General features: G+C 40.4%; 1 protein-coding gene across 2 annotated transcripts in view; it reads right to left on the bottom strand.

Moving 5' to 3' along the window:
- Nucleotides 1–9,115: 9,115 nt before the first annotated feature.
- Nucleotides 9,116–13,420, bottom strand: part of Lpar3 (lysophosphatidic acid receptor 3) — a 69,400-nt gene continuing 65,095 nt past the window's right edge. For both annotated transcript variants that reach the window (XM_005385152.2, XM_013514355.1), the window contains exon 3: nt 9,116–10,856. In XM_005385152.2, the coding sequence (XP_005385209.1) occupies nt 10,531–10,856 (326 nt within the window). In that variant the 3' untranslated portion in view covers nt 9,116–10,530. The remainder of the gene's footprint in view (nt 10,857–13,420) is intronic.

Below are 13,420 nucleotides of genomic sequence, written 5' to 3'. Positions count from 1 at the left end.
CAAAACTGTGTGTGTGTGTGTGCATGTGTGTGTGTGGGTAAATAGAAAGAGGAAACCAGAAAAAAAGGATAGAAAAGAAAGAAAGAACAAAAAAGAAAGAAAGAAAGAAAGAAAGAAAGAAAGAAAGAAAGAAAGAAAGAAAGAAAGAAAGAAAGAGAGAATTTTTCATTGTTTTCAGCCTGTGGCTCTTTTCCACAGCCTGGGAATAAGGAGCAGACCTCAAGCCAAAACTTGACTGTACTCATGCTGGAAGTCTAAGGTGGCAGTCCACCCCTAGATTGGTGCCGGATGTAGACATCCACATACAATGGGAAACAGGTCACCAATCCAGCCTTCCAATCCTGTGTGACTCAGGCTGAACCTGACCTCTGACTGCATGAGCTAGCTCTGTGTTCACCAGCTCCAGCCCCTCAGCAAGACTCTCTCCAGCCTGCTCTCCAGCTGCCAGCTGTCTCCCGTGGCTGTTCTTCCTCAGTTCACTCTGAGAACTTCACTATGTGGAGTGAGACTTGGAGCCAAGGGGCTGCTCTGGGACCTAGATTCAAACACTGAGCCCTTCCCCACAACTGTGTCCCCACCAGCTCCTTTTCCTCAGTTGTGGTGGCTGGCACCAGACCAAGGTCAATCCCCAACCATTTACTGTGCAAGGCCATGCTGGGAGCAGGATTCCATGTTTTCCTGGCTGGTTCTAACTGCCACTGATTCTCTCAGTCCTCATACAGTTCTCTCTCTGTGGAATGTTCTATGGTTATCTCTGAATAAGCAGTGTTCTTTGGGTTGGACTCTTCAAAGCAGAATTCAGACATAATCACCACATTGTGTTTGGTTAATCCATCTCTTGTGTCTCTTTCCTGTTATGATAGAGTCTCCTCCTCTCTGTGTTTCTCTAAGTCTCTCCAACATGGCTTTTGGACCTTCCAGAATGATCCCTCCTCTGAGTGGATCTTTCCTCAGCTTCTATGATGTGATGCCTCCTCTAGTCAGCCATGTTGAATCCCTTATTCCAGACTTTTGCTTTGTCCAATATCAGGTCTGTTGTTTCTGCTATCCCATGCAGAGGGGTGCTGTCCCAGGCAGAGGGGAAACAACATAGAGCTTCTGTCAATGGCATTTTTTTTTTTTTTTGCCTGTTCCTGATTTCTACCTCAGGTAGAGTAGGCTGAGCTGAAAACACTAATAGCTGGTAACATCATAGGCAGCCACCTTATTATAGGAATAATCAGCAGACTACTTTGATTCTCTTTCTGAGGAGGAAGAGCAGAGGATATAAAGATTTGTTTTGTCAGCATGTTCTAGTTTTTCATGTGATTCTCAGCTGTCTTTAGATTTTTTTTCTGCACTCAGACAGCTATAAAATTGATTGGCCTGAAAGCAAAATAAAATAAAACACAGTAGCCTACTTTATCATTTAATACTAGCTATTTATTATGAGGAGTGCTGTGCTGGGATATCGACCCTGAGATTAAAGCTGGAGAAATATAGATTCTGAGATTCTGCAGGCACATAAAGCTCCCAAGCCACGGTGACAGATGATAATGAGTTTATACTTAGAGCCCATCTTTTAGCTCAGTGGAGCCCAATAGCTATCATTTTTTAAAAAATAATGAATTGTGCAAACAATGCACAGAACATTCACTTAGCAGTTCTGAAATGCAGCTTCCATGGGTCCCAAATACATTGTCAGCTGCCCAGCTGTATGGTTATTGAGAATAGACTCTCTCAATTCATTTACTTGTTCATTGGATTATTTATTCCTTCATTTATGTCAATCTATCTGGCTGTAGGGAGAAATACCCTTCTCCTTGAGTGTCCCTTACACTTACTGCATTTTTTCTTGATTCCCTGCTTTTTTCCTCTAGCTGGGAAGGCTTCTTGCTTCTCCAGAATCAAACCTCACTCCTTTAACACAAGTCTCACATCTGCTACAAAGCCTGAATTTGAATCCTGAATCCTGGCTTTGCTGGTTATTTGTTGTGGATCTGTGAAAAGCTCTGATCACCTTTCTGAGTCTCAGCTTATTCACTCTAAAGTAGAGGTTGAAATCCTTAACTCCCAGGGTTATTTTGGGACCAGGTATGCAAAGTGCTTAGTACAATTCCTAACTCACAGTAGCAATCTGACTAATAGTAGTCCCCCACCTCCTCAGCTCCTAGTCTTTAAATTATGATAGTGGTTAGCCCTACAGCCCGCCCTTAGGTAGTTAAGCACCACTGACTTTTTACAGCTTGGTTTCCTGAACTCAGGTTCTTCAGTGCACTTGCCCTTCACTTTCTTGCTTTCATCTGTGATTCCCAACCCTGACCACACATGACAATCAGTCTGGATACAGCTACTTAGAGATTTGGATTTAGTTGGTGGAGTCCAGACATTGCCAGATAAAATAACTCAACTCCTTCCAACATCATGACAGCCAGATGGTTGGATGTGAGGGAGAGTTGCATACGACCCATCTGAATGGCTGTGCCCCAAATCCGCACTCACAGCCTCAAGGTGGGCCTTGTCCTGGCAGCCCTGCTCAGTTCTCTGGCTCACACACTGTGCTGCTCCTTTTCTCACCTTCTCTTCTTCTCTAAGGCCAACCTTGTCCTTCCTTATTATCTTCTGGTGATGACCAGGTCACTCACCCATAACACTATAAGTAAAAAACAACAAAAAACAAAAAAACAAAAAAACCAACCACCTCTACATCTTCCAGCTCCCTGCACGCATGCTCTGTCTGCCCTCCTTTTACTATGATGCAATGTTCTTATGAGGTCCAACACCAGACCTTCTGCCTATACACCAGAGCCTATTTCTTCCACTTATTCCACCTCTGTTGGGCCTTTCCTCCCATCACACAGTATGCTGCAATAATTCCCACTTCAAACAAATCCCTCCCCAATCTCACATGTCCCTCTGGCTACTGTTCCATTTCTGTGGTCCCTTTTCAGAAAAATAACACCAAAAAATACCTCAAAAATAGTCTGTCCTCACGATTTCCAAAATCCTCTCCTCCCTTTTTCCCTTGAATACCTTCACTGCTCCATTGATGTCAAGGTCACCAATAACTCCTAAGACCAAATCAACAGCTAAATCTCAAGCCTTCATTTGTCATTTTTGACAAAACTTTTTATTCCCAGGTCTCCAAGGAATTCTGGTTTTCTTCCTATACCCAAGGCTTCTCAGTCTCCATAACTGACTTATCATTTCTCTGGCTTATGAGGTGAGCTCTCGGATCTGCTCTTATCTCTAGCTACACTCACTGTCCAAGTGATTTTATCTAATCTCATGGTTTTAAATACCGCCCATAGACTGGTGACTGTGAGATTGATATTACTGTCTGGATCTTTTCCCTGAACTCCATATTCATTTATCTGACTGCTTTCTTGACATTTCCACCTGGCTCTGGCTCTGTGGCATCAAATACCACACATCTAAAACTGAATTCCTCAATCCCACCTCTCGCTACCTTGGCTGCTCGTACCATGTTCTCTTAGTAAAAAGCAATTCCATTTTTGTAGTAGTTCAATAGCCCTTGAAGTTATTTTTAAACACATCTCTTAATATCAAATTCATCAGTAAATTCTATATTAAAAATTTTTCAATACTAGTAGGTTATTTATATTTACAACAATTCCTACGCATACACAATGCCTTACTCTGTTCTAAATGCTTTACACAAAGCTTCTTTAATCTCTACAACTCTATGATGGGTATAATTATATAGGAATAGATATAATTACTATCCCTATTATATAAAGAAGCTAAGTCACAGAAGTTACCCAAAGTCACCCAACTAGTATGTAAAAGAGCTAAGATGATTTTAGAGTTTATATGTTTGACTATCTTGACCATAATGTTTTACATTTACTCTCTGTTTGATATTTAAATTGTGAAGCTTACAATTGCTACAAATCTTGTTGTTTAATTTTTCGTGGGTTTTTTTTTTTTTTTTTTTTTCATAGTGAGACAGGTTCTCACTATGCAGTTCAGTTTGGCTTTGAACTTATTATGCAGCTCAGGCTGGCCTCAAACTCCTGGAGATCTTCCTGCCTCAGTGTCTGAAATGCTAGAATTACAGGAATGCACCACCATGCCTGGCAAATCATGTTGTTTTAATCACCTTTGTGTAAAAAGTCTTTTCCTAGTTTAGAGTCATTTCTGTAACATATAGTTTCATAAACTGAATTACTCAAAAAGCACAAAGATTTCTTTAAATTTAAATTTATTTATTTATTTATTTTAAATTTTTTGGTCTATTTGAGACAGGGTTTCACTATGCAGTTCAGGTGGACTTCAACTCATTTTGTGACCCAGGTTGGCCTCAAACTCACAGTGATCCTCCTGTCTCAGCCTCCCAAGTGCTGGGATCACAGGCATGTGCCACCACACCCCGCTAGAGCAAAGATTTTTTTTGGTTAGCACAAAGATTCTTAATTACTAAAATGACTAATCTATTATTGGTAAGCATTACTTTCTTGAAATCTGAATTTATATATGATTCTTAGAAAACTACCTTTTTTCTAAATAGAGGAAAAAATATAAAGAATTTAGTTAACTTTGACCCTTGAGTTAGTTACAATGTATCATTAACATTCAATCTTGCCTTCAGTTTTGTCACGTCTAAAATACAGATAATCCCTACATTACAACTTCCTCACAGGTGCAATAATTGGGCTTTCATTTCTATCAAAACAAGAAGCTTTGTGTTATTTATTCCCCCGAACAAACCGTAAACTGGAATTTAGCTCTATTACCGTTCCTCTCTGAAGTTTGTCTATTGTACTGTATAGGATCGGAACACAGAAGTCTGACTTTTGATGACTTTGCCTGTCTGAATTTCATACCTACTCTTGCCCATTCATTACTGTTTCAAGATCTGGGGACCTGAACGAATGATTATGTCATATCCACCATGGTTGTGTATCAACTATGACCACCTAGGTTTATCCTTACGTTCCAATCTCAGCTTTGCTTTCACAGATTTGGATGAGGAATCTGTAATAACCTGTAATAATAAGTGAATTATGTTCTCATGCCCTTTTCCCTTCAGCCTTCAGAAAATCCCATTACTATAATATTATATTCTCTAGATAATTTTCATCCCTTATTTTATTTTATTTGGTTTTTCTCCGGTACCGGGAACCAAACTCACGACCTTGCGCTTGCCAGGCAGGCGCTTTTGCCGCTGAGCTAAATCCCCAGCCCCTTCATCCCTTATTTTAGATCTAGTTATATTCTCTTCTTTCTTCAGTCAAGAAAAACTACTAGAATTGGTATCTTCAAAAGGAGAAAATTCCAGAAGCCAAGAATCCTCTTCCCTTCCTTCTTTTCTCCCCATGTGTGTTGTCTTGCCTGCTGATGGTCAGTCCTGAGGCTGATCTCTACTGTGTCCTCCACAGTACTTCCCGGAACCGGACAGTCATGACGGAGGAAGAGGATAGAAGGGAAGCAGTAGGGGCCTATTCTTCCTCTAGCAGCAAAGTTGAAGATTTGAGACTTCCACAAATCTCATGCCTCTGGAAGCACTTTCTGGAAGTTCCTGGCCTGTGCAGCAGTGATTCCTAAGATTTAGCTTCAAACCTGAGACCTAATTATGATATTCCCTTCCATTTCCTGCCTCTAGACTTTCCACCTGTTTTATGAACACCTAATGGCTGTTTTAAATACCTTCCTGCTTCAGATACTAAATAATTTATGTTTTTCTGACTGAAGACTGGCTGATATGTCCCAGCTCCTAAATTTATGTAAACCTGTGGCTAGCCAGTCACCTAGGCAAAACAAAGCAAGCAAGTCTAATTTAGGTTATCAGCACCAGATTCTCAACCCATAAATGGCAAAGTGTTTTCAACCCCAAAAAGTAGCCAATTTATGATTTCCTTGTCCTCCCCCAGGTCTCACAGAATTTTATATCTATGAGAATTCAACTACAGAAAGTTGAAAGTGCTGATATAAAAATATTATAAAAGATTTTGCTGCATCAAATTGCCATCCTCTGAAAAGCTCCCCCAAACTCCAAGAACTGGTATTTTTGAGGCCAGATCAAAAATACCACACTGGAATCACCAGTGTGATAGCTTGAGGTGGCTGCCGTAGCACATATATGTCCACCCCTAATATTTCCAGCTCCCTTTCACTTTCAGTTCCCTTGATTTGTGTATTTATTTTATTTATGGTTTTGTTAATTTTTAAGGGTGGGGCTGTTTTGGGGAGTAGGTGGGTTCCTCAATTCCTAGGAAATGTTCTAAAGACATCAGTCAAATTAAATATAAAATAAATAAGTGGCTTATTTGCCTTGATGGAATAAAGAGCAGCTCACACACTTCAAATTAAATTCACTTTTAGCAAACATAAGCAGATCATGAAGCATCTTGGGTTCTGCATACGGATGACTGGCACCTCCATTTGCTTTTAGAAATCTTTCTTCCCCATATTCTTGATGGATTGATGAGTATATATTTCCTACCTGCTTAAAACAGATTTTGGATGATCTCCCCAGGTGATTCTTATGCACCCTAACACTTGAGAACCACTGCAATAAATCAAAACACATTTCCTTTTCTCCTTTTCTTTAAAATCTCTATGCAAGGAGTGAAACCGGAAGAATCCAAAGACTTAGGGCTCTTTCTAGGATTACATCTAGGAGAAGATACATAAAGTTGGAATTTTGGAGGTCAAAGGTCCTTATGGGTCATTTAATTTAAATCTCTCATCTATATCAGCAGTCTTATCTAGAGTTCCATACACAGTTTGGGGCAAAACAGAAATCAGAACCCAGATATTCTGAATTTCTATCCGGTGCTTTCTGAGACATAGTTGTCACATGCATTTGTGTGAGTGGTAAACCACCCAACTCTACATGTGTCCATTGTGCTGTTGGCAGACATATTTATCAGCACAGTTTTTTAAGCAGGTATGGTGAAATTCTAACAAAATTAGTGTATTATACTATTTTTTGAAAAAAGCAACAGTGTCTTGAGGAAAAGGCATAGCTTTTGAATAGGGCTGGTGGCAGCTCCTTCCCCTTTTAATACAATACATCTTCCTCACATACAATACATAGGCTCTACACTCAGTAACAAATACAGCAGAGATGCACTTATGGAAACTTCAGCTATGCAAAGCTAAAGTTGCTGATAAAGAAGATCTTATAAAATTTTGCAGCATAAAATTACAACTCTCTAAAAAGCTGCCAAAACTGCAAATTCCAAAACTGGCTGGCCCAGTAAATTGCAAACTGTGTTCATGGATTGTCATGCAAGGGGCAAGTGCATTACAAAGTGTCGTGTGATCCACACTTTTATTGATGTGTCCCTCCTGCAACTTCTACGTGTGAGTCAATAACCATTGCACTATTGTTTGCACTATAAACCTTTAGGTCTCAAGTGATGGATGTGATAGAACCCTTAACAACTACAATCAATAGTCTCCCATCTGTTAATTTAGCAGAGAGCACACTTAGAAAATGGCAAAAAGATAAAATATAACAGTGGGGCCAAAACTCACAGGTACAGCATTCCACCTAATATTTATTCCTCTTATAACTAGTCTCAAACTGAGTATTTCAAATTATGTAAAGTATTCAGGACAGCATCCTTCACACAAAATGCAGCTTCTCTTACTTTAAAAATGCTTCATGTCTTGAAGTGATCCTAACCCCAACCCTATGCCTGGAAGACAATGCATAAAGTTGGAAAAAGCCCTGGGGGTTTCCAATTTAACACCACAGTTAGTGATCCACAAAGGGGATGTAATTCTATGGTAAGCTTCCCTTAAGTTAGATCTGTTTGTGTGTGTTACTAGTTCTTTTTAGTACCCAGTGAGATGCATCATCATGAAGGATAGTACTGTGGTTAATTTTAGCACAGGCCTCGATAGGTTTTGAGTTTGTCACTGCATTATGCCAGTTTAATCAATTTTAAAAAGGGGGGCAAACAATCTTACCTTTCCCACCAAATTAGAGTATTAATGAGCTAATAAGCACAAAATACTTTTAACCTGAGAAAACTTGATCTACATACACAGAACATGGCAACCTCTGTAGTCTATGTGGAGTGACATCACCAGGTAAATAGAGTCACACCTTCTCCTGCAACTGATGCTTATATTGTCCACCTCCTGGGTCCTTCATCCCAGGCCATCCCAGCAGGGACTGAGCATGTGCTCAGATGGCTAGGGAATCCAGGGCACTGACAGTGATATGACTTGATTGTTAGTCTTTGTAAAAAGCATCAAAGGGTTGATTATGAGGGAAATTAAGAACTTTGTTGGAGGCTTACATTTAACTAAACATAAAAGGTTTGGGATTGCTTTTATTTGCAATTGCATAAATGTGGGCAGGGTTTATCCAAGCCCAGGGCATCTAAAGACTATAGACTGGCTTCAGGTCTACAACTCAACTGCAAAAAGAAATCCACCAAGAAATTTCAACAAATTATTTCATTCCAAGAAGCAGTCTTAATAAATGACTAACTTCTCTCACCCACAGGGACTGATCACAACAACCTGGACAATAAATCTAAGAGCATGAAATCTTGCTTGGCTACGGAGTATCTGATTTTAAAAAAAAACGTGATGAAATGTTCACTATCATCATTATAATGACTTTCAGGTAAACCTGAGACCTTAGAATTTGCAGAGAGATATTGTTTCTTTGCTTTATTTCTCTACTGTGGGTGGGCTGACTTTGCTGAGCAGTCTTGGTGAGCTCTGTGACCCCTGGCACTTGTCATTTCTGGATATTCATGACTTCTCTACTCTTATATCATTGCTGAGATATGTGTGTGCATAAAAATAAAAACTATATATTTCTACCCTGTGTCTCCACACTTTGGATCCCCTCCAGACACCATTGCAAATATGACACTCTGCTGCAGGGTCCTAAAAATGGTTCTTTCCTCAAAATAAAACCTTTAAAGATCCCTTAGTAGCTATTCAGGGACTGGAATTCAATTTCAATTCTCCACCCTTTGGCCAGCTGTAGATTCAAAATGCTTACATAAAACATCAACAGTATGTTCTTCATGGCAACTTTGATTTTTCTTCTGCAGTAGAAATGGTGCCATAGTTATCACAAACTATATTTTTACTTAGAAAATACACAAAGCAATAATGTGCCTCAACAAAAGAGAACAGATCTGTCTTAAATTTTATTTTATAGGTAGGTTTGATAGAAGCTTCAGATAGACCACTTACTACACAGAGCTTATGAAATCTACACTTTGAAATCATAATACTCTATTTTACCACAATATCTAAAAGCATGGCTTCTCAAATTCTTTTATTACAAGTAGTTCTTGCACATAAATGTTACATCACAATAGCTAAAAAATGTAAACTTCTTTTGCAAACTACATAAATACTATATTATCTGCCTGGAAGTTATTTTTCTTTTAAATCAGCATACACTTGGAATGACTTGAATGACTTACACAGAAAACTTTGGTAGCCTATGAATATAACACATTATTTTTCTGTTTTGCTGATTTGCTTTTTATGTTGCCTGCTCAGGTGTTTGAAGGAGAAAAATTCAAAATAGAACCTGGATCAAAATTTAGTCCACAAGATCGGTCCCAAAATGTGTTGATAATCTTGGGCAAAAAACGAGATGTGAAATTATTCCGCATACTAAATGTAACGAGCTGCTAGGAATATGGAGGAAACTAAAATTAAGGATTCTGGTCATGCTCAGATTTGATCCTACATGGAACTGATTTCATTTGCTTCTCAGCATATCTTTTTTCTGTTACAAAAACTTACTGGAAATGAACTTTCTCTTTTCATTTAAAGCACAACAGGTCACTTCTACAGTGACAGTCCTAGGCCGGAAAGTCTAGGTGACCAGTGAGTTTATTCTGCCAACACTGTCCTCGGATTCTTTAAATACGTTAAATTGCATAAGTAGCTTTGCACGTGCACATACATGCATGGGTAGAGGACTACACGAAGGCCTTTTCTTATTTCAAATGTGCTTTTTTGGGTAAAAAAATAAAATAAAATAAAATTTACTGATGTGTTATTCTTAAGTTTCTATTAACACCTAGCTACTGGCCATGGTTTCTTTGAGGGAAAAACTGTATCATTGCTAAAGCGCTCCTGAAAGTCTTAAATGCATGCAGAAAGAACTACCTACATAGGTTTTCTTAGCAGCTACATTAGGTGGCTCAAGTAACATTATTTATTAGTTACTGTGGCTTAAGCCCCTGAAAGACATCTTTAAAACACAAAGAGAATGGCTACAGGACGTCGGCTGAGCCCAGAACAGCCAGCCGGCGGCTGGCGGGCTCTCTGAGCAGTTCGCAAGAGGAGCAGTAGGGCTTGGCGCTGCCTCCTGAGCGTACGCGCATGCTCACTAAGTGCGTCGTGCCTTCTCTTTACTGCCCATGCTTTTCAACTACAACATCCAAGAAAAAAACATTGTTTTACATCTAGCCGTGATTAAAATAGACCTCAAAGTAACACTGTCAAGGGCTTCAAGGAGACAGGTCAGCATTCCTAACAGCTCTGCTTCCCAGGGAGGCCTGGGGGGTCAGGTGGAGAGCAGTCTCAAGCTTAGGAGCTGCTTTTGTTGCAGACCGTGCCTTGGCTAATACTATCTTCCATGTACTGGCTGCCGGTGTCGCTCCTGCTGAGGACCGTAGAGGGGAGGCGGGAGGGCTGCCTCTCCGGGCTGCTCTCTTGCCAGAAGCAGATCATCTTCTTCATGGTGCTGTACATGTCCTCATCCTTATACGAGTAGATGACGGGGTTCATGACGGAGTTGAGCAAGGCCAGCAGCAGGAACCAGCGCTTCACGTGCTGTACGCCGCACTGCGTGCAGTTCAAGCCATCCAGGAGCAGCACCACGAGGCCCGGGGTCCAGCACACTACGAAGGCGCCTGGCGGAGAGAAGAGGAAGCAACACGCGCTCAGACTTCAGGCTGCTATTCAGGCTGTCTCTGCAGTTATTTTGTCAACTGCAAAGCAAACTCCCAGGCTGCCTTTGAACATTTGAAACCTGGAACCTCCTTTCTATCCACCACTTGCTATTCTGCTCCCTTGTCTGACGTTGTCATTATTGAGGGCTTGCATTTACATGGCATTACCCCTACACATCTCTGAAGCTCTCAACCACAACAGGAGACTGCTACGATTATGATCTCTATCGGACCGATGGGGAATCTGAGGCACGGTTTTAAGGCGAAATGTGAGGCCTTTCTGATTCCCAGGCTCACACACTGAACCTTTCACTCTTCTGTTCTCCAAATCAGGCTTTTTTTTTTTTTTTTTTGGTGCTGGGGATTGAACCCAGGGCCTTGTGCATGCCAGGTAAGAGTTTCTACTACTGAGCCACATCCCCAGCCCCAATCAGGCTTTTTAAAGTGCTTTCTTGAAGATCTAGGTGTGATTAATTAAACCTCTAATAAAACCCTACATGCGCTTTGTTGGAGATGGTAGCTGCTACCTCTAAGGCATTCTCCTCGTGCCGTGATGGTGAACTGCGGGGTGTGTGCTACAACCAGCTGTTTGTTATCCTTGAAAGCTCTGAACAGCTCACCAGCACTGTCCTAGGGTTTTCACTAAATCACCTGCTCAAAAATTTTACTCTTTGTAAATTCACACTGATGCTCCCTAAGCACTATACTCCTTCTGATATATTCACAGGCTGTTTGCTTAATCATCTGCTCTAGATTTAGATTTCTGTCAGAAATAAATCTTCTATGACAAGATAGTTAGGAATGTGCTTCCTAGACTGCCGCTGAATACAAGCCACGGTCTCTTCCAAGTCTCCAGCCATTGGATCACATGTACCTTAGTTCTAAATGGCCCAGAAATATGAGACACAGGTTCTATAGCTTGCAATTTACATAGCTGGCCCTTACAGCAAGCTTACTATGGATCAGACAATAGTGTAAATGTTTTCTTTGATTATCTCATAGGCCCCTACTATGATGTTGGTATTATTATTATTATCCTTAGGAAACTGAGGCACCAGAGAAGTTACTTATGATTTTCATTAAATAATCTTTAAGGAACACTTAATTTTAAATGCAGCCAGTCTTTATCCATGGCTGTGCCCCTGGCCACTGTGTGAACTGCCTCAGTAGTCTTCCAATATCCTTATCATCTCAAAATGCATATGATCCAGTCAATAATTATTTATCTCAAGTTTACCATGTGCCAGGAACTGTACTAAGCAGTACATGAGATGAAGGTGGTATGTGTACACAGGGAGCTAAAACACTAACATTTTAGTAAAAATTGAACAAAGAAGTCTGTAAAATCATACCAAAACCTAGCTCTCACTAGTTAGAATTAATTCTGGACATTATTCCTCTTGTGTTATCTTTCTTCTGAGAGGTATAACGCTAAGCAAGATGAATCAAGAACTACATAGAGGCAATGTAAGGCAGGAAAGCAGCATGACCTCTGGGTCAGGCAGGTATGCTCAGGCCCTCGTCTTATGAGTTGCTGTTTTAGGCAAATTACTCTACTTTCCTGAGTCTTCATTCTTTTTTCTTTGTCCTTCATTCTTATTGAGCCATAAATTATGGGTTAGCTTCTGTTCTAAGAATTTTATATTAATTAACTCGTTTAATCCTCATAGCAATCCTTGGAAATAGGTATTAATATTACCTTTATTTTAAGCCTAAGGCAACTAAGGCAGAGAAATGTTAGGTGATATGCTCAAAGGCACACAGCTGGTAAGTGTGACAGCCAGGATTTGAACGCAGGCATCCTGGTACCAGAGCGTGTGCTCCTGTCCCTATAGTAGGCTGTTCCATAGTGGGCATCTTACAGAAAGCATTTTAGAGTGAGGGAGTGATCAGCTGCTACATCTGGATTTAAGGTCATGTCTGGCTGTGATGGTACATACATTACAACTAAGTCATTCTTTGGCTAACACAAAGATTTTCTAGCCAGAGAAGGGAGAGGAGAGAGGAAGAGAAATTGGCTATGAGGTAAAAAGAGAAAGAAATAAAAATCTGCAAATTTTATCTTTATACCGTTTCCAATGACAATAAGAGGCAAAGTCTTCATCGCCAGAAGAGCTTGAACACACCAAGCTGCTACACTAGGGAACAGGTGCTTTAGCGATGTTACCTTTAGCTGCTCCTGAGCACACTTTCTGGCAGGCAGTAATCCAGGAAGACACAGCCGTGGCACGATCACTCCATCCAGAGGCCAAGCTCTAAGCGAATACATCTCAGAACAGAGGCACAGTCTATCTACTCATTCATTCTTTAGAGGTTTTTACCATACGTCAGCAGCTAGATAAGGGGCACCCAAAAAAATTAAAAAGAGAAGAAAATGTCAGGAATGGACTTGGCCCTGGGTATCAGTAATCTTGGAGAATTCTTAGAGAATGTGGGAGATGTCAAAAACATACAAATGGGCAAATGTACTAATTCTTAAAGGGGTGAGGCAGAGAGAGAGGGAGACGGAGAGAGAGAGAGAGAGA

Source organism: Chinchilla lanigera, unplaced genomic scaffold (assembly GCF_000276665.1).
Source record: "Chinchilla lanigera isolate Chin_1 unplaced genomic scaffold, ChiLan1.0 scaffold00022, whole genome shotgun sequence".
Lineage (NCBI taxonomy): Eukaryota > Metazoa > Chordata > Mammalia > Rodentia > Chinchillidae > Chinchilla > Chinchilla lanigera.
Note: the sequence above shows the minus strand (reverse complement) of the source record. Positions and strands in the feature narration are given on the sequence as shown.